At 45.0% G+C, this 25,601-nt stretch overlaps 1 protein-coding gene across 2 annotated transcripts in view; it reads left to right on the forward strand.

The window, feature by feature from the left end:
* The window catches only part of ipcef1 (interaction protein for cytohesin exchange factors 1), a 165,132-nt gene that overhangs the window by 96,350 nt on the left and 43,181 nt on the right, over positions 1-25,601 (forward strand). For both annotated transcript variants that reach the window (XM_085981479.1, XM_085981480.1), the window contains exon 9: positions 2,466-2,814. In XM_085981479.1, coding sequence (XP_085837605.1) covers positions 2,466-2,814 — 349 coding nt within the window. The remainder of the gene's footprint in view (positions 1-2,465; positions 2,815-25,601) is intronic.

A 25,601-nucleotide genomic window follows, 5' to 3' on the forward strand; every position in this document is an offset into this window, starting at 1 on the left:
TGGGGCCAGTGACAGATTCAATAAACTCAGCATTGCAGCTTTCACTCCAGCTGATCTAAACAAGTTAGAAATCCACGAGAGAAACCTAATTGTTTTAAATACCAAGTTTCATAAGAACATAAGAAATAGGAGCAGGAGTAGGCCATATGGCCCCTCAAGCCTGCTCCACCATTCAATAAGATCGTGGCTGATCATCGACCTCAACTCCAATTTCCCGCCCGATCCCCATATCCCTTTCAGGTTAGGTCAGTACCATAACTTACAATATGTACCTCCAATAGGAAAACAAGCACTTAGATTGTTAGCTCGTATCTCTTGGGAAATAATTGAGAAGACTAAGAGGTGCAGTTGATTAGCATTCACTGCCCTTTCACTTCTGGGAATCCAGCCAGCACAGGATGAAAGCCTCCTTTCCATTGACAATACAAACCCCAAAGGTGAAATGAGATGGAGCAAGCTCATCTCACCTCCACTCCTGGTGAACGTGAATACACACAGCACAGAACTGCCCCAAATTCGGCATTAATTCGCAGTCTCACTCAAAGGCCATAAGGATGACTAATTTGGGAAGTGAGAAATTCACACTATATACAATAAGGATGTTCTCCTGAGGTTGGGGAAAGGCATGCTGTTAATGCAGTAGAGGGAGCTTTGTTCTACCTCTAGCTGTGCTACACTTGATAGAGACAATGGCCAGAATTTCCAACTTTGGCAGGGGTGGAGAACAGATGATATCAGATAGTCCATCTGTTATTCGCCTTGTCCAAATTTCCATTCCATTCAAAATGTACACCCTGTTGAAGTTGAACATTCCACCAAATAGGTGGAAAAACTGGTTGAAGTGTTCTACTTCTGAGCACATCCTTTGGCTTGAGCACAAAACTTTAACAATTTATTTTAAATAAAAGATGCCAGGAAGCATCTTGGCAATTCCTTTAATTTGTAAAATATTTAAATAAGAACGTGCCAAGTTTTGAAAATTATGTGCTGATGTTCCTACATAGACAAGTACGTTTTTTTTTGGAGAAAGGCTAAGGCACCACCAAGGTTAAAAAGTGTAAAATAAGACCAATTAAATCAGGATTTCATGATTTGGTGATATCAAGCTTGAGTTTTAAAAGCCTGAACATTGTAGGACGACTGAAAGATTGAGAATATTAATTGATTGAGAGTAAGAGATTGCATTGAGACTCGATTTCAACATAGATATATAAGGCAGATGACTGTATCGGACATGTCTGGACCTTAGCAAGGAACAAGGGGAAATTTCAGTAGAGCAGTCACCATGCCAGTATAGATAAAACAGGGACAGATGAGAAATGTGACAAAGAGGGGAAATTGAGGCCTAGAAGTCAAATGATATCTGAAAAATCAGACGAGACGCTTTATGTTGCATCTGATCCAGAAATGCAAGAGAAGTGTTCTATTCTGGCCAAATATGGAACATTATTCATGTTTTGAAAGGACTTGGCATTCATACTGATTTAAGAGTTGTTGAGGGGAAAAGAATTGTTTGGCACAAATGCCGAACCTAAGCTTGATGCCTTTTACCAATGGAGAAAGATTTGGAACTTCCATTTGAGGTTAGGTGAAACAGTGATGCCTATAATATGATAGAAGAACAATAACTATAGAGAAGAACCATCAGGTAATATGGTAATTATTGGTTGTACTGGAGAGAAATGAAGGAACTGTATATTTGATGAAGCATCATGAAGGAGATAAAAATGCAGTGATTCAACTATTGCCCTGAGATGCCCAAAGGTTATGTACACTTGGGAGGTGCGATCTAAATTACATTGGCGAAGGTAGAGTAGAATCATCAGCAAAAGAGTGATTCAGGCTGGATGAAGATTACTGATATGAGGAAAAAACTGTGCAAGAGAGAAAAGAGAGTCTTAGACAACCCCTAAGTTAATGGCAAAAGAGTCTAATGATGAGTTGTCAATCACAGCATAGATAGAGCAAAATTTGAGAAGAAACTACATAGCTTTTTTGAGATATCACTGAGCCAGATTGTTGTGGTTCAAGTTCCACTCTAGGATTTGGGCACATAATGTAAGTGTAGTACTAAGTGATACTGCGTATTGGAGGTGCTATCTTTCAGATGAGATGTGAAAGTGAGACGCTGTTCCTGTAGTTCAGGTGGATGCTAAAGATCCCATGGCATGATTCAAAGAAAAGCAAGAGTTCAACTGCTGTTCTGGCCAACGTTCCTCCCTCAGCCAGATTAATTAGTCATTTATCAACCAACATTTTGCTAGCTGCCATGTTTGCTTACAGAACATCAGTGACATTCGTGTATGTGAAGCCTTTGGGACTTCTTTGAGAGATGTGATGAGGTACTGTAGGAATACAAGCTTATTTTTATATACATGCCAACTGGTTAAATATCTTCAAACATTTAGATAAAATATGTGATTGAGAATAAAGAGGGCTTTGTTCTGTTTTTTGTAATCCTACAGGCACCTTCTCGTCACTCTCCATTCTTGTCTAGTGAAGCATCGAGTTCTTATTCTTCACCAGAGAGCACCAGTAGATCATCATCACAGTATTCCTATCAGGAAAGACAGTCATTGCTTGACATTGTTAATTCATCATATTCTGATGATGGGCACCAGTCCTTAACTTCTGCTATGCAATCTAGTGTGGGATTTTCACAGCAGGAAATATGTGAAAATGTAAAAGCTGAGCTGAAAAGGATTTCCTCTGGACCACATGAGAATTTGACTGCAGGAGCACCACAGTTCACTCTTAGTGGAGAAGGTACCGAGATAGCAGAACACTCAACTGTTCTAACCACACCTGTCAAAGGTAAGCATATGCATTTAACTCATTTTATTTCCCAAAGATTTTTTCCCCATCTCTTCTGAAGGTACTGATTCTTATTTGAGGTAAGATTCTAGGGGCATCTGCTGCACCTGGATATCTCAACTGAGTGAATCTTGAATGTGAGAGTTGGAAAAGTTTTCAACAATTGAGGCATCACAGTCAAGTCCGATCGTGTCCTCACTGGAAATCCACGTGCACACTTTGTAGCAGAGATGATTTGATAGACATTGGGGTAGGAACACTGGCTGGTTTCTTTTTTGTCACCAGCCCTTTGAGCTCCAGGACAATGGCAATTGGAGCACTCCTATGGCTGAGATCAGCTAAGCCAACAAAGACCAGGGATTGGAGCTTTCTGGCTTTCCTGGTCTGTATTACTTGGTTCCACACTGGACAGTCCATTTACCAACGGAACCATTAGATGAGCTCATATTTATGCCACTAGCATCATTTCAAACATTGGCAGCACAACTGAGATTGGGAACGCAACATGTGGGAATTGCAGGCTTGAATCAGCATCTTACCACTCTGATATAACGCAACTGAATAGCAACATGCTGTGTTACTCTGATGAACATTATGCTTTATATGCGTGTGATTTTTTAAAATGGTTTTAGCATGAAGCTAAGTCAGCAGCCATAGGTCACTTCAGTTATTCACCCAAGTGTTCAGGCAGTCACACTGAATTGCAGGTTCAGTGTTTAGTTCACAATGTGGTTAATTTGTGAAATGTGTTGTGTGGTATGTTATGGAATTCATATCAAGGAGTGAGTTACAAGGCAGTGATTCCATTGTGAAGAACCATTGACATTGACAAAGCAAATGAAGCTCAAGACACATATGAATTTCTAAACTCCAAGAGAAAATGACTCTTGGAACTCTTGCTGTCATGTCTGTTTCAGTGAAATATGTCTTCAATGTTACTCCTCATGAAGTTTAGAGTTTTGAGAAAAACAAGCTGCACTTGTATCCAGTGCACACAAGCCACAGGGTGGGGCACTGTTTCTGTTTTCAGTTCTTTTCCACATAATTTTTCCGAAGCTTGCAGTGAACAATAACAGCAGGCATTGCATGTAATGTCAGTCCCACTGAAGCGACTTGAATTAGATCTGAGGTGGAGATTACCTTTGCAGTTTTACTTGTGGAGCCTCCCAGAGTGTTTATTCATGGTGTATATGTATTTATGGCAAATTAAACCCACCAAATTGTCCAGGTTTACAATGTTTATTGTGACAAATGAGAGCACCAAAGGGTTTATTTCTCTCTCTCAGTAGTTCTGGTTCCCGTTTGTCACTATAAACAAGACGTGTGGATGATCAGTGTTGCACCTTGGCAGCTCACTGTTTCAGTAGTAGGAAAAAGTTTGCAAATACAGAAGATAAATAATTAGATGTGTAATTTGAAAATAACTAGAAGTATTTGGTAATTGAATGTGACATTTTTAGTGTTTTGATGATGATCCATTCCTTTAATGTTACTCTGACTGTAGTGTGGAAGAATGAACGTGGCGCCAAAAGAATGTTGGTATAAGAGTATAGCAGCTGTTGCAACACTTTGCTTGCAGTGTATCAGTATTGTGATCTTCATAATGTTGGTTTTCAGGAGATTATAGCGATCACTTACAGCATAACATATTCGATGGACATGTTATGAGGGACTGTCTGAAATGGATCAATTCAATTAAAATAGGAACTTTGGATGTCCCAAAAGTTCAGTGTGTTTCTCCAGTGTGCTGCCGAGGCAAACTGACAAACTAGGTTCCAAGTTCAATCCACTGTCTTGTGTTGAACGAGCTGACCTCAGCCAGGCGGTCACTAAGCATACTACAATACAATTAACCTCAGTGCCCCTGGATGATGCAAGGGAAAATCAGCCTGATAGCTCTTCCATGACCACTGCTGAAAGTGCATTTGTGGATGCTGGGCAGAGACAGGGTCAAGTAGGGTTGTGATGACTCAACTCTACTTTACTGCCCCTCCTTCCAAACCAGGCTGCTAAATGACCATCAAGGCTCAAAAAACCATTTGGGTGACATTTACAGAAGAGGAGGGGAACCAGAAATCATACCACAAAGTTCTAAAGATAATCCTAATCAAGACTGAGAAGAAATGTTGATTTTGTTTGCTTGTTTTAATAATCCAGTAAATATTATACAACTGGTGGGAGCTGCAGACGATGCTGCTTCATTAAATTGGAAAATTGGAGATATTTGGAGTGCTTTTAAATGGCCAAGTTGTCTCATTATATTGCAGTTTGATTTAATAAAATAGCATAGAAATGCATTTCCAAACAAATTTAGTTTACATACTTGCCAGGAAGCCCACTTTCAGGAGGCAATGTATTGATGCTATTTAGGTTATAATGTGCTTTCACACAAGATTAATAACCAGTGCTGTTTCTCTATTAGTTTAATCATTTAAATTCTTGTTTGAATGCCATTCCCCATGAAAGTATATTGATTACATTAAAGAGGCAATTTCATCTCATTGGGGAATGTTTAGAGCAGTTTGTAAACCTGCAGCTGGGATCTCACTGATGTAACTGCCGGAGAGAGCGCGAGCTCGCGCTGGCAGAGAGAGCTCCCGCTGCCGGAGAGAGTGAGAGCTCACGCTGGCGGCGAGAGCTCACGCTGGCGGAGAGAGCTCGAGCTGGTGCTGGCGGAGAGAACTCGAGCGGACGCTGGCGGAGAGAGCTCGAGCTGGCGCTGGCGGAGAGAGCTGGCGCTGGCGGAGAGAGCTGGCACTGGCGGAGAGAGCTCACACTGCAACAAATACCAGACTGGTTTTCACAAGATTGACTCCTGAGCATTTTTTTAATGGCCCAGAAATTCGGGTCGGGGGCTTCCTGCGGGTGCAAGCCCCCGACCTGCACTTACCTTGCGTGCTGGCCGTTGAGCTGTGGGCCCACGTGGGATTCTGATCCGGGGCCTGGTCCAGCTGCCGGCGCGCAGTGCTTGCGTATCCCAGGGGCTCAGTTAGTTAGATGCATCCCTTGGGATCACGTGGGCCATGGAGAGCCAATGGTAGCAGGGAATGCTTCATTCATAAGTTTGACAGGAAGAGTTGTCAAAATTTATAAATTCTACGGGCCCCAAAACATCACTAAATCTTCAAATAAATTGGAAAAAAAAATCACATTTTTAAATAAACTATAAATTACATGAAATAACTATTTTAAACAATAATTTAAATTTTGGAAAAAATAATTTTCTTTTCTAACGGGGCTAAAAATAAACGTACCTTTCTTTAAAGTATTTAAAAATGATAAACCTGTGGAAAAACTCTCTTAATTTTAATTAATTCACCACTTGCCTTGTAAAAAGCAGGCCTTGCGACTGCTTTTCAAATGTGTAACTTCTGGAGACTTACCTTCCCGGGAAAACCTGCAAAAAAAAAAACAAAGTTCGATGCACACGCGCAGCCTCTCCTGCGCACGCGTTCGACCTCTGAACCCCTCCTTTCAGGGGAATGGAAGTGCCGGTTTCCCGCGCATGCAGGAAACCGACACTTCCATTGGGCTTACGGGTGAGTACTCCATGCGTACTCACCCGTGGAGACCTGAATTTCTGGGCCAATAAGTTCAGTTTTTCCCAGTGATCCATTGACATGCATCACTCATTGCATTATTGTATCCTGTTCTCTTCACTACCTTGATAAATGATTGTGCAGGACGATGTTTATATTGCACCGTGGCTGCAGTAATCTTAGTTCAGATTAATCCTAAAGCTGCTGTTTTTTATTCAGTATTGTTACAGCCAGGGCACCATAAAGCTGCTGATTGCCTTCACGTATCTCTTTTTATAAAAAAAAAAGTGCATACTGAAACTTTAAAACGTTCCTGTGTGAGAACTGCAGACCGCATACCATCTACGAATACAACAGGGCTCGAAGTCGGAGAGTGGTTTCACTCACTTCCAGCCACGACACTGTGTTGTATGGTTTTGGGAATGGGGGAGAAATGTGGCAGCTTTCTGTCCATTTTGACCTGGTCTCTCTCTCTTCTCAGTCAAATGTGAGAAGTCACACAACACCAGGTTATAGTCCAACAGCTTTATTTGAAATCACAAGCTTTCGGAGCGCTGCTCCTTCGTCAGGTGACGAAAGCTTGTGATTTCAAATAAAGCTGTTGGACTATAACCTGGTGTTGTGTGACTTCTCACATTTGTCCACCCCAGTCCAACACCGGCATCTCCACATCATGTCTTCTCCTAATAATTCGGGATCATCCCGGAGGGCAAAGATAACCCATAGCTCCTTTTATCCAAGATAAAACAACATCTCATCTCTCTGCCCCACCCCCTCCAACCTCCCCTGCAATACCATAGAAACATAGAAGATAGGAGCAGGAGTAGGCCATTCGGCCCCTTGAGCCCGCTTCGCCATTTAATGAGATCATGGCTGATCATCCAAATTCAGTACCCTGTCCCTACCTTCTCCCCATACCCCTTGATCCCTTTAGCCTCAAGAAATATATACCACTCCTTCTTGAATATATTTAATGAATTGGCCTCAACTGCCCTGTGTGGCAGAGAATTCCACAGGTTCACCACTCTCTGGGTGAAAAGAAGTCATGGATTTGTTCATAATTGAGAACAGCCATGGAGCTGCCACTGCTGCTGTCTCTTCCTCACCTCTGCTGCCCCGAGCTTCCCCCAATATCCCACCCGCCCTCCTCCTGAGCCCCCGTCACTCTGCAGTTTCTCTCCTATCTCTGCGGCTCTTTCCAAGCTCGCCTCGTTAATGAAACCCATCTCGTGCTCCCAACATGTTAGCCATGGCTCAGTGGTAGCACTCTCACCTCTGAGTATTAAGGTTGTGGATTCAAGTTCCATTCCAGAGATGTGAGAGCACAAAATCTAGACTGACACTTCAGCGCAGTACTGTGGGAGTACTGCACTGTCAGAGGTGCCGTCTTCATTGGATGAGACATAAAACCGAGGCCCTATCTGCCCCCTCGGGTAGTCGTAAAAGATCTTATGTCATTATTTCAAAGAAGAGCAGGAGAGTTCTCCTCTGTGTCCTAGCCAATAAATGTAATATAAATGCAAGTCAATTGGCACCACATGCTTTCTGATAAGTGATTATCATTGCTGAGGTACCTTTCCCTTTCAAACACGCTATCATGATCCCCTCCTCAAGAAGCCCATGCTCAATCCATCCATCCTGTTCAACTATCACCCCATAGCACTGGCTATTGTTATGAGTGACATCCTCTCTGACTGTGACCAAGATACATTATCCCTCTGACCTTATCAACCTTTCTGCAGGTCAACCACACCATTTTCCTCCAATGTCTGGCTCGATGGTACTGCCCTTGCATGGTTCCTACCTGTTTGAAATAGCCAGTGCAGATGCAGCAATGGTCTCTCTTCCCTCCCCACACTCATCTAAGGTTCCCCCAAAGATCTATTCTTGCCACTATTAGGGTTAGGCTTTGTCATCTACATGCTGCCCCCTGGTGACAACCACAGGTACGGCATCAACTGCCATTTGCATGTTGATGACACCGAGCTCCAGGTCTCTGTTGAGTCCGTGATTCTTAAAGTATGATGTTTTCCAATAACTAGACGGAGGCTGTAAATTAACAATCAACAGGTGTTTACTGGAGGAGGGTAGTCTAAAGACTAACAGTACAGAGGCATGCTCAAGGCTTATATACAGGTGTGGTCACTGCCGGTACTACAGTATACAGGAGCTGTAAAAGTAGTTCTCTCTTAAAGGTACATACACTACAATTCCTCCCCTTTTAGATTAACAGTACCCATAACATTCAAATAACAGTTAACACTTTAACATGCACATTAAACTGAAATAGTCCATTTATAGATTCAGTCTTTGGGGCGGCTTCTTGATCCTTTCTGGATAGCGCCTTTCCTGAGGTTCTTGTTCTTGGTGCGGAGGCGATTCTGGCCCCCTTTCGTCGGTTAGTTCATCAGGTTCCGCTGCTACTGTTTCTGAGGTAGATGCTACCGGTATGTCGGGTTCATCCCCAGGTACGCGAGACATGGGGTTGACTCATTCCTGTGATGCTAGGATCTGGTCGACGTGGCGTCTCACAATGTTCTCCCCGACATCCACTGTGTACATTAATGGCCCCTGCAGTGTGCATATCGTTCCGGGTTGCCATTTCTCTGTTTGGTAGTCGCGGGACAAGACTGGTTGTCCTACATTGAAGCTCCTTGTCGGCTTTTCATTGATGTGCTGGAATTGCTTATCCTCAACATTTCTTCGCACATTTGGTCTGAGCAAATCCAGACGAGATCTCAACCTTTGGTTAAAGAACATCATGGCCGGGGTCTGGTTGGTAACTGCATGTGTCGCATTTCTGTAGGCTAACAGGAAATTGTCCACCTTATGTTGTAGTGGAATTTCATCATCGCACATGGCCCTTATCGCCTTTTTAAAGGTTTGTACGAACCTCTCAGCCAATCCATTTGTGGCTGGATGATAGGGGGCGGATGTGTAATGCCTTACCCCATTCCTTCTCATAAATTTCCGAAACTCTTCGGACACAAACTGTGGTCCGTTATCAGAGCAAATCTGCTCTGGCAAGCCGTTCCTGGCAAATATGGTCCGTAGGACTGCAATCATTTTCTCTGTAGTGGTTGAGGACATTTTGATCACTTCAGGCCATTTCGAGTGCGCATCCACTGCTTTTAAGAACATTGAGTCCATGAATGGACCAGCAAAATCAATATGCACCCATTGCCATGGAGAGGAGGGCCACTGCCATGGGTGTAGAGGGGCATGTGGTGGTGCATTTTGGACCTTCTGGCATCCTTGGCAGCTCTTTGTTAGGTCCTCGATTTGTTGATCGATCCCCGGCCACCACACACAAGCCCTAGCAAGGCTTTTCATTTTCACCCCTCCCAGATGGCCTTCGTGAAGCTCATTGAGCACTCTCTCCCTTAACTTGGGTGGAATTACCACTCGGGATCCACACATCGCTGTCCCCTGGCCTACTGACAGCTGTTCTCTTCTGGATGAGATGCTGGCAACAGTGAGTCGCCATGTGTTGGCCATCCCCTCACCGTCAAATCATATACCCGAGACAGTGTCGGATCATTGCGGGTCTCCTTCTCTATATCCGCGTTAGTTACTGGCAATCGTTCAATTATTGACGAATAAAATATCTCGATAGGGTCCACTGCTGGTGCTTCCTCCACAGTAGGCAGTGGCAGGCGTGATAGCCCATCAGCGTTTCCATGCTGTTTCATGCCTTTATATTCTATTTCATATTGGTTCGCCCCTAGAAAAAGGGACCATCTTTGTAACTGTTGTGCAGTCATCACCGGAACGCCCTTCTTTGGATTGAAGATGGAGTCAAGTGGTTGGTGGTCAGTCAGCAAGGTGAACTTCTGCCCATGCAGATAGTGGTTGAATTTTTTTACTCCCCATACTAGGCTGGGGGCCTCCCTGTCAATCTGGGTGTAGTTGCGCTCGGCTGAGGTTAGTGACCGAGACGCAAAGGCTACTGGCCTCTCCAACCTGTCTGGGAATTTGTGCGACAGCACTGCTCCAATACCATAGGGTGATGCATCACATGCCAACCGAATTGGTAGTGCTGGGTTGAAATGGGCCAACACCTCTTTTGATGTGATCAATTCTTTGCACTTCTGGAAAGCTCGTTTACATTCGTCATTCCACTTCCATGGTACCCCCGTTTGCAGTAGGGTGTTCAGTGGGTGTAATACTGTCGACAAATTTGGTAAGAACTTATGGTAGTAGTTTACCAGCCCGAGGAACGACCTCAGTTGTGACACATTTTCCGGTGCTGGAGCCTTGACGATTGCTTCGATCTTTTCAGGGGACTTATGTAACCCCTCTTCATCAATAACGTGGCCACAATACGAGATCTGCTTCTGGAAAAACTTGCACTTGTGGTGATTAGCTCGTAGCCCATATTCCTTTAATCTAGTGAGCACCTTCTCCAGGTTGGCGAGGTGATCACTGTCATTTTCGCCCGTGACCAGGATGTCATCCAAATAACACTGGGTCCCTGGAATCCCTTGCAGGACTTGATCCATTTCCCTTTGCCAAATAGCCGGAGCCGATGCTACCCCGAACACCAGCCGGTTGTATTGGTAGAGACCTTTGAGTGTTGATTGTGAGGTATTGTTTCGAGGCTTCTTCTACCTCCATTTGCAAGTACGCCTGGGCCAGATCAATTTTGGTGAAGCATTTACCTCCAGATAGCAAGGCGAAAATATCCTCATTCCGTGGAAGCGGATATTGTACCGTGTGAAGGACTGGGTTCACTGTCACCTTAAAATCCCCACAGATGCGGACCTTCTTTGTTTCCCCAGGCGTATTACTCAACGACCTCTTCATTACAGAAATGATGGGTGTAGCCCACTCGCTCCAGTCTACTTTGGACAGCACTCCTGAATGTTCCAACCCTTCCAGCTCTGCTTCGACGGCTGGTCGGATCGCATAAGGCACCGGTCTGGCCTTAAAAAAAAAAAAAAAAAAAAAAAAAACTTTGGGCTTGCATTTTCCTCTATTTTAATCGTTGCTGTTATGCCTTTGTGTTCCGAGTCCCTCCTGGAACACTTGTGCGTCAGTTAGCATTTTTGACAGTCGGCCAGGTGTGACATCGTCATCCTTTTTGGCCTCAACCTTCAGTGCCTGTATGGAATGCCAATCTAATTGTATCTTCCGGATCCATTCACGTCCTGGTGGTGGTGGTCCTCCATCTGGCAATACATTTAGGTCCATTTTAGGTATTTCCTGGCCTTTGTATATCACTTTCACCCTTATTTTTCCTTTGGGGTAGACTTTTTGCCCCGTGTACGTCTTCAAGACAATCTCTGTAGCTTTCAAGGGTATATGTGAAAATAGCCGCTTGTAGTCCCTTTGGTTTATGACTGTTAGGGCTGATCCTGTGTCCAATTCCATTTTCACTTGGACTCCATCTATCTTGAGTGTGACCCAGATAGTCTGGTGATCCTCCATTTTGGTTACCTTATGTAGTTTCAGACAACCCAGCTCCTTGGAGCCTGTATCACTTTTCTGTTTGTCTGAACTACTGTCCATCACCTTATGTACCTTTTTGTACTTCTCCTGTGGAGATTTCTTGCTGTTGGTTTTCTTCCATGACCTGCAGACTCTTGCCATGTGTCCTGCTTTTCCACACTGTCTGCACACTTGGTCCTTGAACCAACAATCCTTCTGGTCGTGTGTTGTTCTGCCGCAGCGATAACACTTCCCTGCTCCATATGATATTTCATTGGTGCCACATTCTTGCGGTCTCCGTTGTATCTCTGCAGCGCCCCATGCGGCTGCTTCATGTGATACTGCCATGCTGAAAGCCTTGTCCAGCGTAAGATCCTTTTCTGATAGAAGCCGTTTCTGGGTTCCTTCACTTTGAAGCCCACACACAAACTTGTCCCTTAACGTATCTGCTAGACCCACTCCAAACTGGCAGCGTTTCGATAGCTTGCGCAGTTCCGTTAAGTACTCAGCATTACTTTCGTCTTTATGCTGGTTCTTTTTGTGGAACTTAAATCTTTCTGCTATCAGCAGCGGTGTGGGGTTTAAGTGGTCCTGTAGGATTTCTACTATGCTTTCGAAATTCTTATCCACAGGCTTCTCTGGGGTTATTAGGTTTCGCAGTAAGCCATAAGTTTTTGCACCCATGGAATTTAACAAAACCAGTGCTTTCCTAGCATCTGGCACTTCATTCGCCCTGCAGTACACCTCAATGCGTTCCACATATGTCGCCCAATCTTCGACTTCATTGTCGAACGCAGTGATACTGCCACTCTTCAGCATCCCTGGGTGTGATTTAACTGTCTAAAATGGCATCTCCCGCACTCCCTTCATCTCCGCTGGCACAAAATGGCGTCTCCCGCGCTTTCCTTTCTTCACGCGCTCGCCCTTCTTCTCCGCTGCGGCTTTTAAAATGGCGTCTCCCGCGCTCTCCCTTCTTCTCCGCAGCTCAATGGCGTCTCCCGCGCTCTCCCTTCTTCTCCCCGCGGACGCGGTTCAGCCCTTGAGCCCTGGCTGTGCTCTGCGCGTTCTCCTGTGCGCCTCTCCCCTTGCCGTCGCTCGGTCCAGAACCCAGCTGCTGCTTTACCCTCTCTCTGTTTGTTTTTCCTCGACGCCGCTCGGTTTTCAACCCCCGGCCGCGCCCTGTGCGCTTCACCCTCTCTCTTACCCCGTTGACGCTGCTCTGCTTTTTCTATGCCGTCGGTCGGCTCCAGCCGCCGCTGTCCAGGAAGGGTCTGTGCTGTACCTGTTGCCAGTCTGTTGCTGGATCGTCGTGGCTGGGGAACCAAGCCCGGCTCTCAACAGCCTCCCCTGCGATGTTCACTCTCTGGGCGGTTGCTTGTGGTCGACGCCCGTGCTTCTGGCCTCGACTTCCACCGCCCTCCCAGAGCGAATCCTTGAAGGGAAATGCAGAGTTGCAGGTAGATTCGAATCGACCTCGTCGCCACTGTTGAATCCGTGATTCTTAAAGTATGATGTTTTCCAATAACTACACGGAGGCTGTAACTTAATCAACAGGTGTTTACTGGAGGAGGGTAGTCTGAAGACTGACAGTACAGAGGCATGCTCAAGGCTTATAGACAGGTGTGGTCACTGCCGGTACTACAGTATACAGGAGCTGTAAAAGTAGTTCTCTCTTAAAGGTACATACACTACACCACCCTCGCTGACCTACCTTACCTTCCTGTCCCCAAAGCCTTATATTCTTGTCTTCAAATACCCTCCACAGCCTCTCGCCACCCTATCTCCTCCCACAACCTTCAATAATCTGACACTGGCCTTTTTTCATCCGTCCCTCTCTTCCTCCCAGTATTGGTGGCAGAGTTTTCAGCTGGTGCACTCCTACTCTTGCAACTCCCTCACTAACGACCTTCCCCCCCCCCCCCCCACCCACCTTGCCCCCAATCTCTACTTCTCTCTCTATCTTTAAAAATGCTTTTCAAAACCCATCTTTTCCACCAAGATTTGACTCACCTCTCCTAACTCTCTCTCCATGGATTAGGATCTGCTCCTTGATTCCTTTTAACTATTTTTATTTCCCTCTGTCCCATGTAAATTACTTTGAGATGTTTTCTACATTAAAGAAACTACATAAATTTGTTATTGTCTCAGTAATACAGTATATATATGTTCTCTTCATTTCAGTCGGCTTGCAATGTCACTGTTCTTGGCAAGTCTTACCGTACCCAGTGATCTGATCATTAGCAAGACTTACAGTGACCATTTAAGTTCTTTTTATTGGTGTTTGGAATGTATTTGCTGTGTAGCAGACTGATTATTCTTGTGTAACCTCTACAAAGATGTCTTATCAGAGGAACTGAAGCATTAGCATTTACGATGGAGCGAAAAGCAATTTTCCGATCTGCTTTTAATGAAGATTTTTTCTCCCCGATTAACTTTAGTTAAGCGTTGTTGAAAAGAAAAATAAATGATAGCAAATGTGTCTTTTTTCCCCAGAAGCTGCAACAGCTTCTTGGTTCTCAAAAAGGATGAAACCAACGCACAAACTGTACACCGGCTGGAATAGTTGACAAGTAATTATTTACTGGAACAATGCAACAGCGATTCAGCGGAAAAGATGAGCCAGTCCTGTTTGTTATCAAGTTTGTGGGAGGGCAGGCGTGCAGGCTGCTCATCTGTGTCTTGTATAGATCAATGAACATGGATGACCTTTGTGACCTCCTACAAAAGTGCTCTGCTCTGCTGGTGGCCTGTCCTTGCATACTGACAAAAGCGGGGTTGTGTTCAACATTGCAGTCACTTCAGGCTGAATTTTAAAGGGGCATTTTCTTTGTGATAAAGTATTTTGCATTTTTTTTTTGAGGGGAGGGGGGATAGGGCGCGGAGCCAGAAAATCATTTTTGTGACTATTTGCTTCCGTGTTTGCAAGCAGAGAAAAAAAACAATTTGCCAAGCACTTGCTTATGAAGGCAGTGTCCCCTTAAAGGTAGATTAACTCCTCAATGGGTCATTTTTATGTCGGGTCCCATCTCCATGTCGAAAAGCTCCTGCCACATCATCCAGTGAGTCATTGTAGCAACTTGTGTGTTTTTTTAAAATTTAAACAGATAAATTTCTGTAGTGCTAGAACAATTAACGAAGCAATGATGGCAGTTGCCTCATGGCGCTCTCCTCTGTTTACTAATCTGGTCAATTCTCTTGTGAGAAACGGTCCAATCAAGAACGACCCTTTAAAGGAAAAAAGTAAGTTTTCCCACATTCTAAACCTTTCTCTGTTGAATTCAGGAACAGTTTCTTTTGAAATATTTACTAAAGCTGTATTGTTTCAAACTGTCATGTTCACTGAGAAAGCATTAAGCTGTAGCAGTCTAGTAAGAGTTGCACAGTGTTAACTCATCCCCCATTTTCCCTACCTCTTTCTTGGAAAGTGTTTCTTACAGTAATGCCAACCCCACCATCTCAAATCATGGGATTTGGTATAGAAATCATGAGTTGCTATTGTTTTCCCCCGACCCAACCCCTTGCTGACCTTTGCTCCCAGACAGGAAGCACCTTCTGTGACCTTTGCTCCCGGACAGGAAGCGCATTCAGCGTCACTAACCGATTACTGACATAACATAAGAAATAGGCGCCTTGTACTTCTGATCACAAAAAGTAAAAAAAAAAAAAAAAATTCCCCAAAACAGTTACTCAGTCCTCTAGTTATAAACGATCAATAATAATTACCATGCAATTTTTTTTTGCTTGCTTGTTAGCTTTGGATCTGGCCTCTTTTTTGTGGTAACTGTCCTCAGGCTACGGTGGCGATGATAGTGTTTTAATATAAATGCGATGGTGCTGATATATGTTAAAAGCGGCTCAGGAGGAAACGCACATTGATCCGATGCACGTTAATACATTTAAATCTCACTCCCTCTTCACCCCCCTCTCTGTTTAAAAAAAAAATGCAGATACAGTGCTGAGATGATTGCCAATGAAATGCAATGGGCTCTCCCTCTCTCTCTCACACACATTTTGCAGCTCCTTTCCTCTCTCTCTCTCTCTCTCTCTCTCTCTCTCTCTCTCTCTCTCTCATTCCCACCTTCCAGATCACTTTAATGCAGTCCTGATGCATTTCTTATCCATTCGCACCGATCCTTTTTGCAAGCTGCATCTTGTGTTTTTTTTCTACTACTTTATTTTTTTAATTTTCCCACCGAATTTAACAGCAGGACCTGATTAATATTTTTTGTCTGTTTTCCGGCTGCAGCCAGTCAGATTGAGAGGCTGGCTGGCTGTCGGGCGGGTAGGCCTTCAGCACCAGGCCGCAGCCGTGGAGCGGCGGGAGGGGGTCAGAGGGGGGCATCGATTTGTGGGGTGGGGGGGGGGTGGCGGAGGGGAAAAGATCCCAGGTGGAAGGAGCCAGGGAGGTTGGGGAAGGAGGGGAGAAGATCGCAGGGGGCCAGAGAGATTGGGGAAGGAGGGGAGAAGATCGCAGGGGGCCAGAGAGGTTGGGGAAGGAGGGGAGAAGATCGCAGGGGGCCAGAGAGGTTGGGGAAGGAGGGGAGAAGATCGCAGGGGGCCAGTGCGATTGGGGGAGGAAGGGAGAAGAAGGAGGGGGCCCGTGGAGGATATGTGGAGGGCATCGGATCGCGGGGGTTAACCTCCCTGGCAATAACAGGTTCGCTTGCGGGTTCAGGGGGAAGCATTCCTGCTCCTCCTGACCCACAAGCAGTGCTGGAAAAGTACTTACCTGTTCCATGCAGCAGTCCTCACCTCCCTTTAGCTGCCGGATTAAAGCTGGAACAGAGAATAAATCTGAAGCATGCAGCCTGATTAAAATATTTGAATGAGTGACCTGCCTCCTGGGAGTGAGTTGGTCGCCACCCCCTCCCCCCCCCTCCCCCCCCACCCCCCCCCCCCAATATGTCACCTCCCTTAAACTGGATGTGGGCGGGTTTGAGGTGGGTTGGGTTCAAGTTTGAGATTTTTTACATTTCTACTTCCCACCTGACCCAAGTCAGTTTTACATTCCTGGTTGGGTATGGAGCAGTGGACTGACACAGTTACCACACTGATTGTCCCCTGAAGACCAAGGTCATCAGTCGAAGGTTGACTCGGGGCACACACCAAGGCATTGTTTACTAAAAACAAGATCGCAATTGTTCCTCTGTGCATAAGCTCTAGCAATGTTTGATACTCCACCATTAGAGTGACAAGCAAGTGGCTGGAGCTATAACAATAAACATAGGTTCTTCAATTCTACTTTTAATTAAAAGAATAACTATCTAGGGCAGGAGTGTGAAATGCATGGCATGTGGGTCAGGAGTCATAGTCATAGAGTTATACAGCACAGAAAGAGGCCCTTCGGCCCATCGTGTCCGCGCCGGCCAGTCAAGCCCTGTCTATTCTAAACCCATTTTCCAGCACTTGGTCCGTAGCCTTGTATGCTATGGCATTTCAAGTGCTCATCAAAATGCTTCTTGAATGTTGTGAGGGTTCCTGCCTCTACCACCCTTTCAGGCAGTGAGTTCTGTAATGATATCAGCAAATAGAGATGGTATTTGCCTGTTTGATTATGATGCCTTAACAGCATGTTTGCATGTATTGATTGCTTGTGCCTGACCAGCAGAGGGCATGTGACAGAGACATGCAAGGCAGTTCAGTTTAGTTTCAGTTTCGTTCTAGATGCATCTCTAGAATGGTGTCTCCTGAAATGCTGTATAAAGAGTTGAACAGACTTTAGATTAAAAGACATTCTCTTTCATAAATGTCTCGTCATTGAACCCACAAAGAAATCAATACATGGTGTCAGAAGTGATTGAAAGAGATGAAGAGAAAAAATCTGAAGTTAAATCAGCTCTCCACAAATTAGCAAGCCAAAAGAGAACATCGTTGCTTACCATTGGAGAATAGCTAACGAAGTGAAAAAATGGAAGGCTTACTCCCACCGGCGACGCTTCAGTTGACAGGTAATGTGGCTGAAAATTGGAAGAGATTCAAACAACGTGTGGGGTTGTATTTAGCGGCAATCGGAGCTGACGAGAAAAGTGATAAAAAAGAAATCGTCAGTGTTCTTACATGTCATGGGTGATGAAGCGCTGGAGGTGTATAATAACTTCACATTCGCTGCTGATGGAGACAAAGTGAAGCTAGATAAAATAATGGAACAGTTTGAGGCCTACTGCATACCTAAACGTAACGTGACGCTTGAGAGGCACAGATTTTTCACATGTGTACAGAAAATGGGAGAGACTATTGATCAGTATGTGACTGAACTGAGAAACAGAAGCAAATCATGTGAATTTGGGGGACTGACCGACTCGCTGATAAAAGACAGACTGGTGTGTGGTATTCCGGATAATGGTCTAAGGGAAAGACTGCTAAGAGAGCAAGATCTAGACCTGGGAAAAGCCATAGCACTGTGTAGGGCTACAGAGACACTGAAGTTGCAGGCAAAGGAGCTGTTCAGTGATAATAGCTGCAGCGTGGATGCAGTGAGAATGAACGGATACAAACCGTTTAACAAAAAGAGCGCCAATGTGAAAAAAGAGGCATGGCCAGCGAACAAAAATGAAAGGGGCAATCGAAAGTCATGTAATCGATGCGGTACACAGCATCCACCAAAAAAGTGTCCAGTATATGGTAAAACATGCAATAGTTGCAACAAAAACAACCATTATGCCCGTTGCTGTAAGAACCAAGCGCAACAAAGCAAGGTCCATGCAGTAGATGAAAGCGAGATGGAGGAGTTCTATGTAGATGTTGTGTCTGAAAACAAAAAAGAAGAAAGAGACTGGATGTTGACACTAAAAGTGAATGACATACACATTCCATTTAAATTGGATACTGGAGCACAAGTTAATGTGATATCAGAGACTGATTTTAAGAAAATTAGACCCAGACCAAAGATACATGGAATGAAAGTGACAGGATACTCAGGTACTGATATACCAGTGAAAGGAAGATGCATTGTCAAAGTAACACACAAGGACAGAGAGCACACGCTAGCATTAATCATGGTGCCAAAGGATGTGCAAGCCATACTAGGTTTAAAAGCCTGTGAGAGACTGAACCTGGTAAAGAGAGTCCTCGTTGTGGAAAGCGAAGGAGAGACAGTCTATGATGAACTCATGAAAGAGTACAACGACCTATTTAAGGGTCTAGGCTGCATTCCAGGAGAACACACGATCAGAGTAGATAAAAGTATGACACCGGTCATACATCCATGCAGAAAAGTCCCGTTTGCTCTTCAAAAGCAACTGAAGGCAGAGTTGGACAGGATGGAAAGCCTGAACGTGATTCGGAAGATAGATGAGCCAACTGAGTGGGTGAGTTCCCTCGTCGTAGTGGACAAAAAGAATGGAAAGCTCAGAATTTGCCTGGATCCAAGAGATCTAAACAGAGCAATAAAGAGAGAGCACTTCAAGCTTCCTACACGTGAGGAAATCATGGCACAGTTTGCAAATGCAAAGTATTTCAGCAAGTTAGATGCATCATCAGGATTTTGGCAGATGAAATTGGACGAAGCAAGTTCAAGACTGTGCACGTTCAACAGTCCATTTGGCAGATACAGATTCCTAAGGTTACCATTTGGCATTGCCTCAGCTCCTGAAGTGTATCACAAAACTATCCATATGATCTATGAGCACCTGGAGGGAGTTGATACATCAATGGATGACATCATAGTATGGGGAACCACGAGAACTGAGCATGACGAGAGACTGAAAAAACTGCTGGAAGCAACAAGGAAAACAAACCTGAAGCTGAATAGAGAGAAATGCCAGCTCGGGGTGACAGAACTGACATTCGTGGGAGATATCCTTAGCAGTGAGGGCATCAGACCAGATCCCAGAAAGGTGTCCGCCATTGAGAATATGCCAAAGCCACAATGCAAAAAGGACATGCAGAGGTTTAATGGAATGATCAACTACATGGGTAAATTCATATCCAACCTCTCAGAAAAGATGGCGCCACTGAGAAGACTAACTGAAAAGAACATAGAATGGGAATGGAATCATGAGCATGAGAAGTCATGGAGCGATCTAAAGAAACTGCTCACAGAGGAACCAGTTCTGAGGTTTTATGACCCAGCGAGACCCATCAAGATATCATCAGATGCATCGCAGAGTGGGCTCGGTGCCGTTCTTCTGCAAAAATATGACTACTGGCAACCTATTGCATATGCATCGCGCTCAATGACAGACGCGGAGACGCGATATGCTCAAATAGAAAAGGAGCTGCTCAGCATCACATACGCCTGTGAAAGATTTCACCAGTTTGTGGCAGGACAAGCAATCAGTGTAGAGACTGACCATAAGCCCTTGATTGCATTGTTCCAAAAGCCACTAAATAGCTGTTCGCTTAGAATACAAAGAATGATGATCAGGCTGCAACGCTATACACTGAATGTTGCGTACACACCGGGTAAACTGATGTATACAGCAGACACGTTGTCCAGAGCTGTTGACCCAAGTGAGCCCGCAAACACCATAATGGATGAAAAAGTGAACGCCTACGTGGACATGATCACAAGTGCACTGCCCATAGCAGATGCAAAAATGGAGCTCATAAAGACTGAGACAAACAAAGATGAAACAATGAGACGACTGAGGAAAAGCATCTTGGATGGATGGCCCAACATGAAGCAAGACTGCTCACCTGACATGGCAGAGTACTGGAAATGCAGGGCGGAACTATCAGTGGTCGAAGACATCATCTACAAAGGAAGTAAAATAGTTATCCCAAAGAGTCTGAGAAAAGAGATGCTAAAAAGGATCCATGGAGGACATCTGGGAATCAAAGTGTAAGAAAAGAGCACGAGAGGTGATGTACTGGCCACGAATCAACCAAGATGTGACAAATGAGGTGTCAAACTGCACAATATGCCCGAAATATCGAGCAAGCAATCCGGTAGAACCACTAAAGCCACACCCAGCGCCAGACGGACCTTACCAGAAGGTAGGCGCTGACCTATTCGTATGTCAAGGGAAGGACTATCTTGTAGTCACAGACTATTACTCCCTGTATCCAGAGATTTGTAGACTGTACACCACCACTGCAGATGCTGTGATAACATGTATGAAAGCCATATTCTCCAGACATGGCGTGGCAAGCGAGGTCTTCACAGACAATGGACCCCAGTTTTACAATGCAAGTTTCTGACACTTTGTCAAAGAGTGGGACTTTGTCCACACAATGTCAAGTCCTCACTTTCCACAGTCCAATGGTCTAGTGGAAAAATCGGTCCAGACAGTGAAAAGACTGATGTACAAGGCAAAAGACAGTGGAACTGACTTCTACCAGAGCATGCTTGTATACCGCACAATGCCGCTCGAGTGTGGTATGTCACCAGCCCAACTCCTGATGGGACGTCGGCTAAGGTCAAACCTACCCATCCCAGAGAACCTCCTGTAAACAAAAGAGGGGGAGAAAGTGAGGAAGTTCAAAGAACAACAAAGAAAAGCAAAAGTACTACTATGACAGAGGAACACAAAACCTACCTGAACTCCACACTGGTGACCAAGTAAGGTTCAAAGACAAAACAAACACATGGACTCAGAAGGGAACTGTCCTGAGTGAAGTTCAACCAAGATCATACACCATTCAGACAGATGAGGGTGCTGTTCTGCGAAGAAATCGTCGAGATCTTCTCAGGGGACCAGCCACAGCAGGTCAAAAGACTGATACTGTTGAACAACCTGATCACACAGCAGGTCAAAAGACTGATACTGTTGAACAACCTGATCACACAGCTGAGAAAACATCATCGGAGGCAACAACTCAGATTCAAGGACAATCCATCAGAAAATCCTCAAGACACGTGAAGCCTCCTGAGAGACACATTGAGCAAATTTAAGGACTATTGTTATAGAAGGAAGTAATGTTATCTTCTTTCTTCAAGTTCTAGTGTATTTACATATTTCATGTGAACACACAAAGCAAGGTTAAAAAACCTTGATAATGATAATGTAAGTTCATTAAGTGTTACAGTTAAAATGCAGATTAATACAAAGAAAACATGTTAGTTAAAAGTAAAATACTTTTGTTTTAAGAAAAGGAGATGTAATGATATCAGCAAATAGAGATGGTATTTGCCTGTTTGATTATGATGCCTTAACAGCATGTTTGCATGTATTGATTGCTTGTGCCTGACCAGCAGAGGGCATGTGACAGAGACAGGCAAGGCAGTTCAGTTTAGTTTCAGTTTCGTTCTAGATGCATCTCTAGAATGGTGTCTCCTGAAATGCTGTATAAAGAGTTGAACAGACTTTAGATTAAAAGACATTCTCTTTCATAAATGTCTCGTCATTGAACCCACAAAGAAATCAATACAAGTTCCAGATTCCAACCACCCTCTGGGTGAAAAGTTTTTCCTCAAATCCCCTCTAAACCTCCTGCCCCTTACCTTGAAACTATACCCCCTGGTTATTGACCCCTCTAATAAGGGAAACAGTTCCTTTCTATCTACCCTATCTATGCCCCTCATAATTTTGTACACAATCAGGTCCCCCCTCAGCCTTCTCTGCTCTAAGGAAAACAACCCCAGCCTGTCCAGTCTCTCTTCATAGCTGAAGCGCTCCAGCCCAGGTTGTTAGATCCGTGTATCTTGTTGTTGTGTCCTTCAATAATCAGACAAGAGACTGCAGGGACCGATTCAACAGGTGTTTACTGAACAAGGGTTACTCTTGAACTAACTCTACAGATCACTACTCAGGGTTTATATACAGGTGTGGTCACTGCTGGTACTACAGTATACAGGAGCTGTAAAAAGTAGTTCTCCCCTTAAAGGTACATACATTACAATTCCTCCCCTTTTAGAGTAACAGTACCATAACACTCATTTAACAATTAAATATCAAACTAATTACAATTAACACTTTTAACATGCAACATTAGCTGAAAATAGTCTATTTATAAATTCAGTCTTTGGGGAGGCTTCCTGATCCTTTCTGGATAGCGCCTTTCCCGAGTGTCTTGCTCTTGGTGCGGAGGCGATTCTGGCCCCCTGTCGTCGGTTGGTTCATCAGCTTCCGATGCTACTGTTTCTGGGGTAGATGCTACCTGTACGTCGGGTTCATCACCAGGTACGTATGGGCAAGGCATGGGGTTGACTTGTTCCTGTGACTCTAGGATCTGGTCAGCATGGCGTCTCACGATGCTCTCCCCAACGTCCACTGTGTACATTAGTGGGCCCTGCCATGTGCATATCGTTCCTGGCTGCCATTTTTCTGTTTGGTAGTCACGGGCCAAGACTGGTTGCCCTACATTGAAGCTCCTTGTTGGCTTCTCATGGATGTGCTGGAATTGCTTACTCTCAACATCTCTTCGTACGTTTGGTCTGAGCAAATCTAGGCGAGATCTTAACCTTCGGTTAAAGAACATCATGGCTGGGGCCTGGTTGGTGACTGCATGTGTCGCATTCCGGTAGGTGAACAGGAAATTGTCCACCTTGTGCTGCAGCAGAATGTTGTCATTGTACATAGATTTTATTGCCTTCTTAAAGGTTTGTACGAACCTCTCAGCCAATCCATTTGTGGCTGGATGATACGGGGCGGATGTGTAATGCCTTACCCCATTCCTTTTCATAAATGTTCGAAACTCTTCGGACACAAACTATGGTCCGTTATCAGAGCAAATCTGCTCTGGCAAGCTGTTCCTGGCAAAAATGGTCTGTAGGACTGCAATAGTTTTCTCCGTGGTGGTGGAGGACATTTTGATCACCTCAGGCCATTTCGAGTGCGCATCCACGGCTATTAAAAACATTGAGTCCATGAATGGAGCAGCAAAATCAATATGCACCCGTTGCCATGGAGATGAGGGCCACTCCCATGGGTGTAGAGGGGCATGTGGTGGTGCATTTTGGACCTTCTGGCATCCTGAGCAGCTATTTGTCAGGTCCTCGATTTGCTGATCGATCCCCGGCCACCACACAAGCCCTAGCAAGGCTTTTCATTTTCACCCCTCCCAGATGACCTTCGTGAAGCTCATTGAGCACTCTCTCCCTTAACTTGGGTGGAATTACCACTCGGGATCCACACATCAAGGTCCCCTGGCATACTGACAGCTGTTCTCTTCTGGATGAGAATGCTGGCAATCCCTTCACCGTCAAATCATATACCCGAGACAGTGTCAGGTCATTTTGGGTCTCCTTCTCTATACCAGCGTTAGTTACTGGCAAGCATTCAGTTATAGTCGAATGAAATATTTCGACAGGATCCACTGCTGGTGCTTCCTCCGCAGTAGGCAGTGGCAGGCGTGATAGCCCATCAGCGTTTCCATGCTGTTTCGTGCCCTTATACTCGATTTCATATTGGTGCGCCCCTAGAAAAAGGGACCATCTTTGTAGCCGTTGCGCAGTCATCACCGGAACGCCCTTCTTTGGATTAAAGATGGAGACAAGTGGTTGGTGGTCAGTCAGCAAGGTGAACTTCTGCCCGTGCAGATAGTGATTGAACTTTTTCACTCCCCACACTAGGCTGAGGGCCTCCCTGTCAATCTGGGCGTAGTTACGCTCGGCTGAGGTTAGTGATCGTGACGCAAAGGCTATTGGCCTCTCTGAGCCGTCCAAGAATTTGTGCGACAGCACCGCTCCAATGCCGTAGGGTGACGCATCACATGCCAACCGAATTGGTAATGCCGGGTTGTAATGGGCCAATACCTCTTTCGATGTGATTAGTGTTTTGCTCTCTGGAAAGCTCGTCTACATTCGTCACTCCACTTCCATGGCACCCCAGTTTGCAGTAGGGTGTTCAGTGGGTGTAGTATTGTAGACAAATTTGGCAAGAACTTATGGTAGTAGTTTACCAGCCCAAGGAGCGACCTCAGTTGTGACACATTTTCCGATGCTGGAGCCTTGACTACTGCCTCAGTCTTCTCTGGGGACTTATGTAACCCCTCTTTATCGATAACGTGGCCACAAGACGAGATCTGTTTTCTAAAAAACTCGCATTTGGGGCGGTTAGCTCGGAGCCCATATTCCTGCAATCTAGTGAGCACCTGCTCCAGGTTGGCAAGGTGATCACTGTCATTTTCGCCCGTGACCAGGATGTCGTCCAAATAACACTGGGTCCCTGGGATCCCTTGCAGGACTTGTTCCATTGCCCTCTGCCAAATAGCCGGAGCTGATGCTACCCCTAATATCAGCCGGTTGTATTGGTAGAGACCTTTATGGGTGTTGATTTTGAGGTTTTTTTTGATGCTTCTTCTACCTCCATTTGCAGATACGCCTGGGCCAGATCAATCTTAGTGAAGCGTTTCCCTCCAGATAGCGAGGCGAAAATATCTTCAATCCGCGGAAGTGGATATTGTACGGCGTGAAGGACCGGGTTCACTGTTACCTTAAAGTCCCCACAGATGCGAACCTTCCTTGGTTCCCCAGGCGTGCTGCTCAACGACTTTTTCATCACGGGGACGATGGGTGTAGCCCACTCGCTCCAGTCTACCTTGGACAGTACACCTGAACGTTCCAGACTCTCCAGCTCTGCTTTGACGGCTGGGCGGATCGCATAAGGTACCGGTCTGGCCTTAAAAAATTTTGGGCTTGCGTTTTCTTCAATTTTAATCATCGCTGTCATGCCTTTTAGTGTTCCAAGTCCTTGCTGGAACACTTCTTTCGCGTCAGTTAGGATCTTTGACAGTCGCCCAGGTGTGACGTCGTCATCCTTTTTGTCAGCCACAGTCAGTGCTTGTATGGAATGCCAATCTAGCTGTATCTTCCGGATCCATTCACGTCCTAGTAGTGGTGGTCCTCCATCTGGCAATACATATAGGTCCATTTTTGGTGTTTCCTTGCCGTTATATTTAACGTTCACCCTTATTTTTCCTTTGGGGTAGACTTTT

Source organism: Somniosus microcephalus, chromosome 3, assembly GCF_052327205.1.
Source record: "Somniosus microcephalus isolate GS21.2 chromosome 3, FLI_Smic_1.0, whole genome shotgun sequence".
Lineage (NCBI taxonomy): Eukaryota > Metazoa > Chordata > Chondrichthyes > Squaliformes > Somniosidae > Somniosus > Somniosus microcephalus.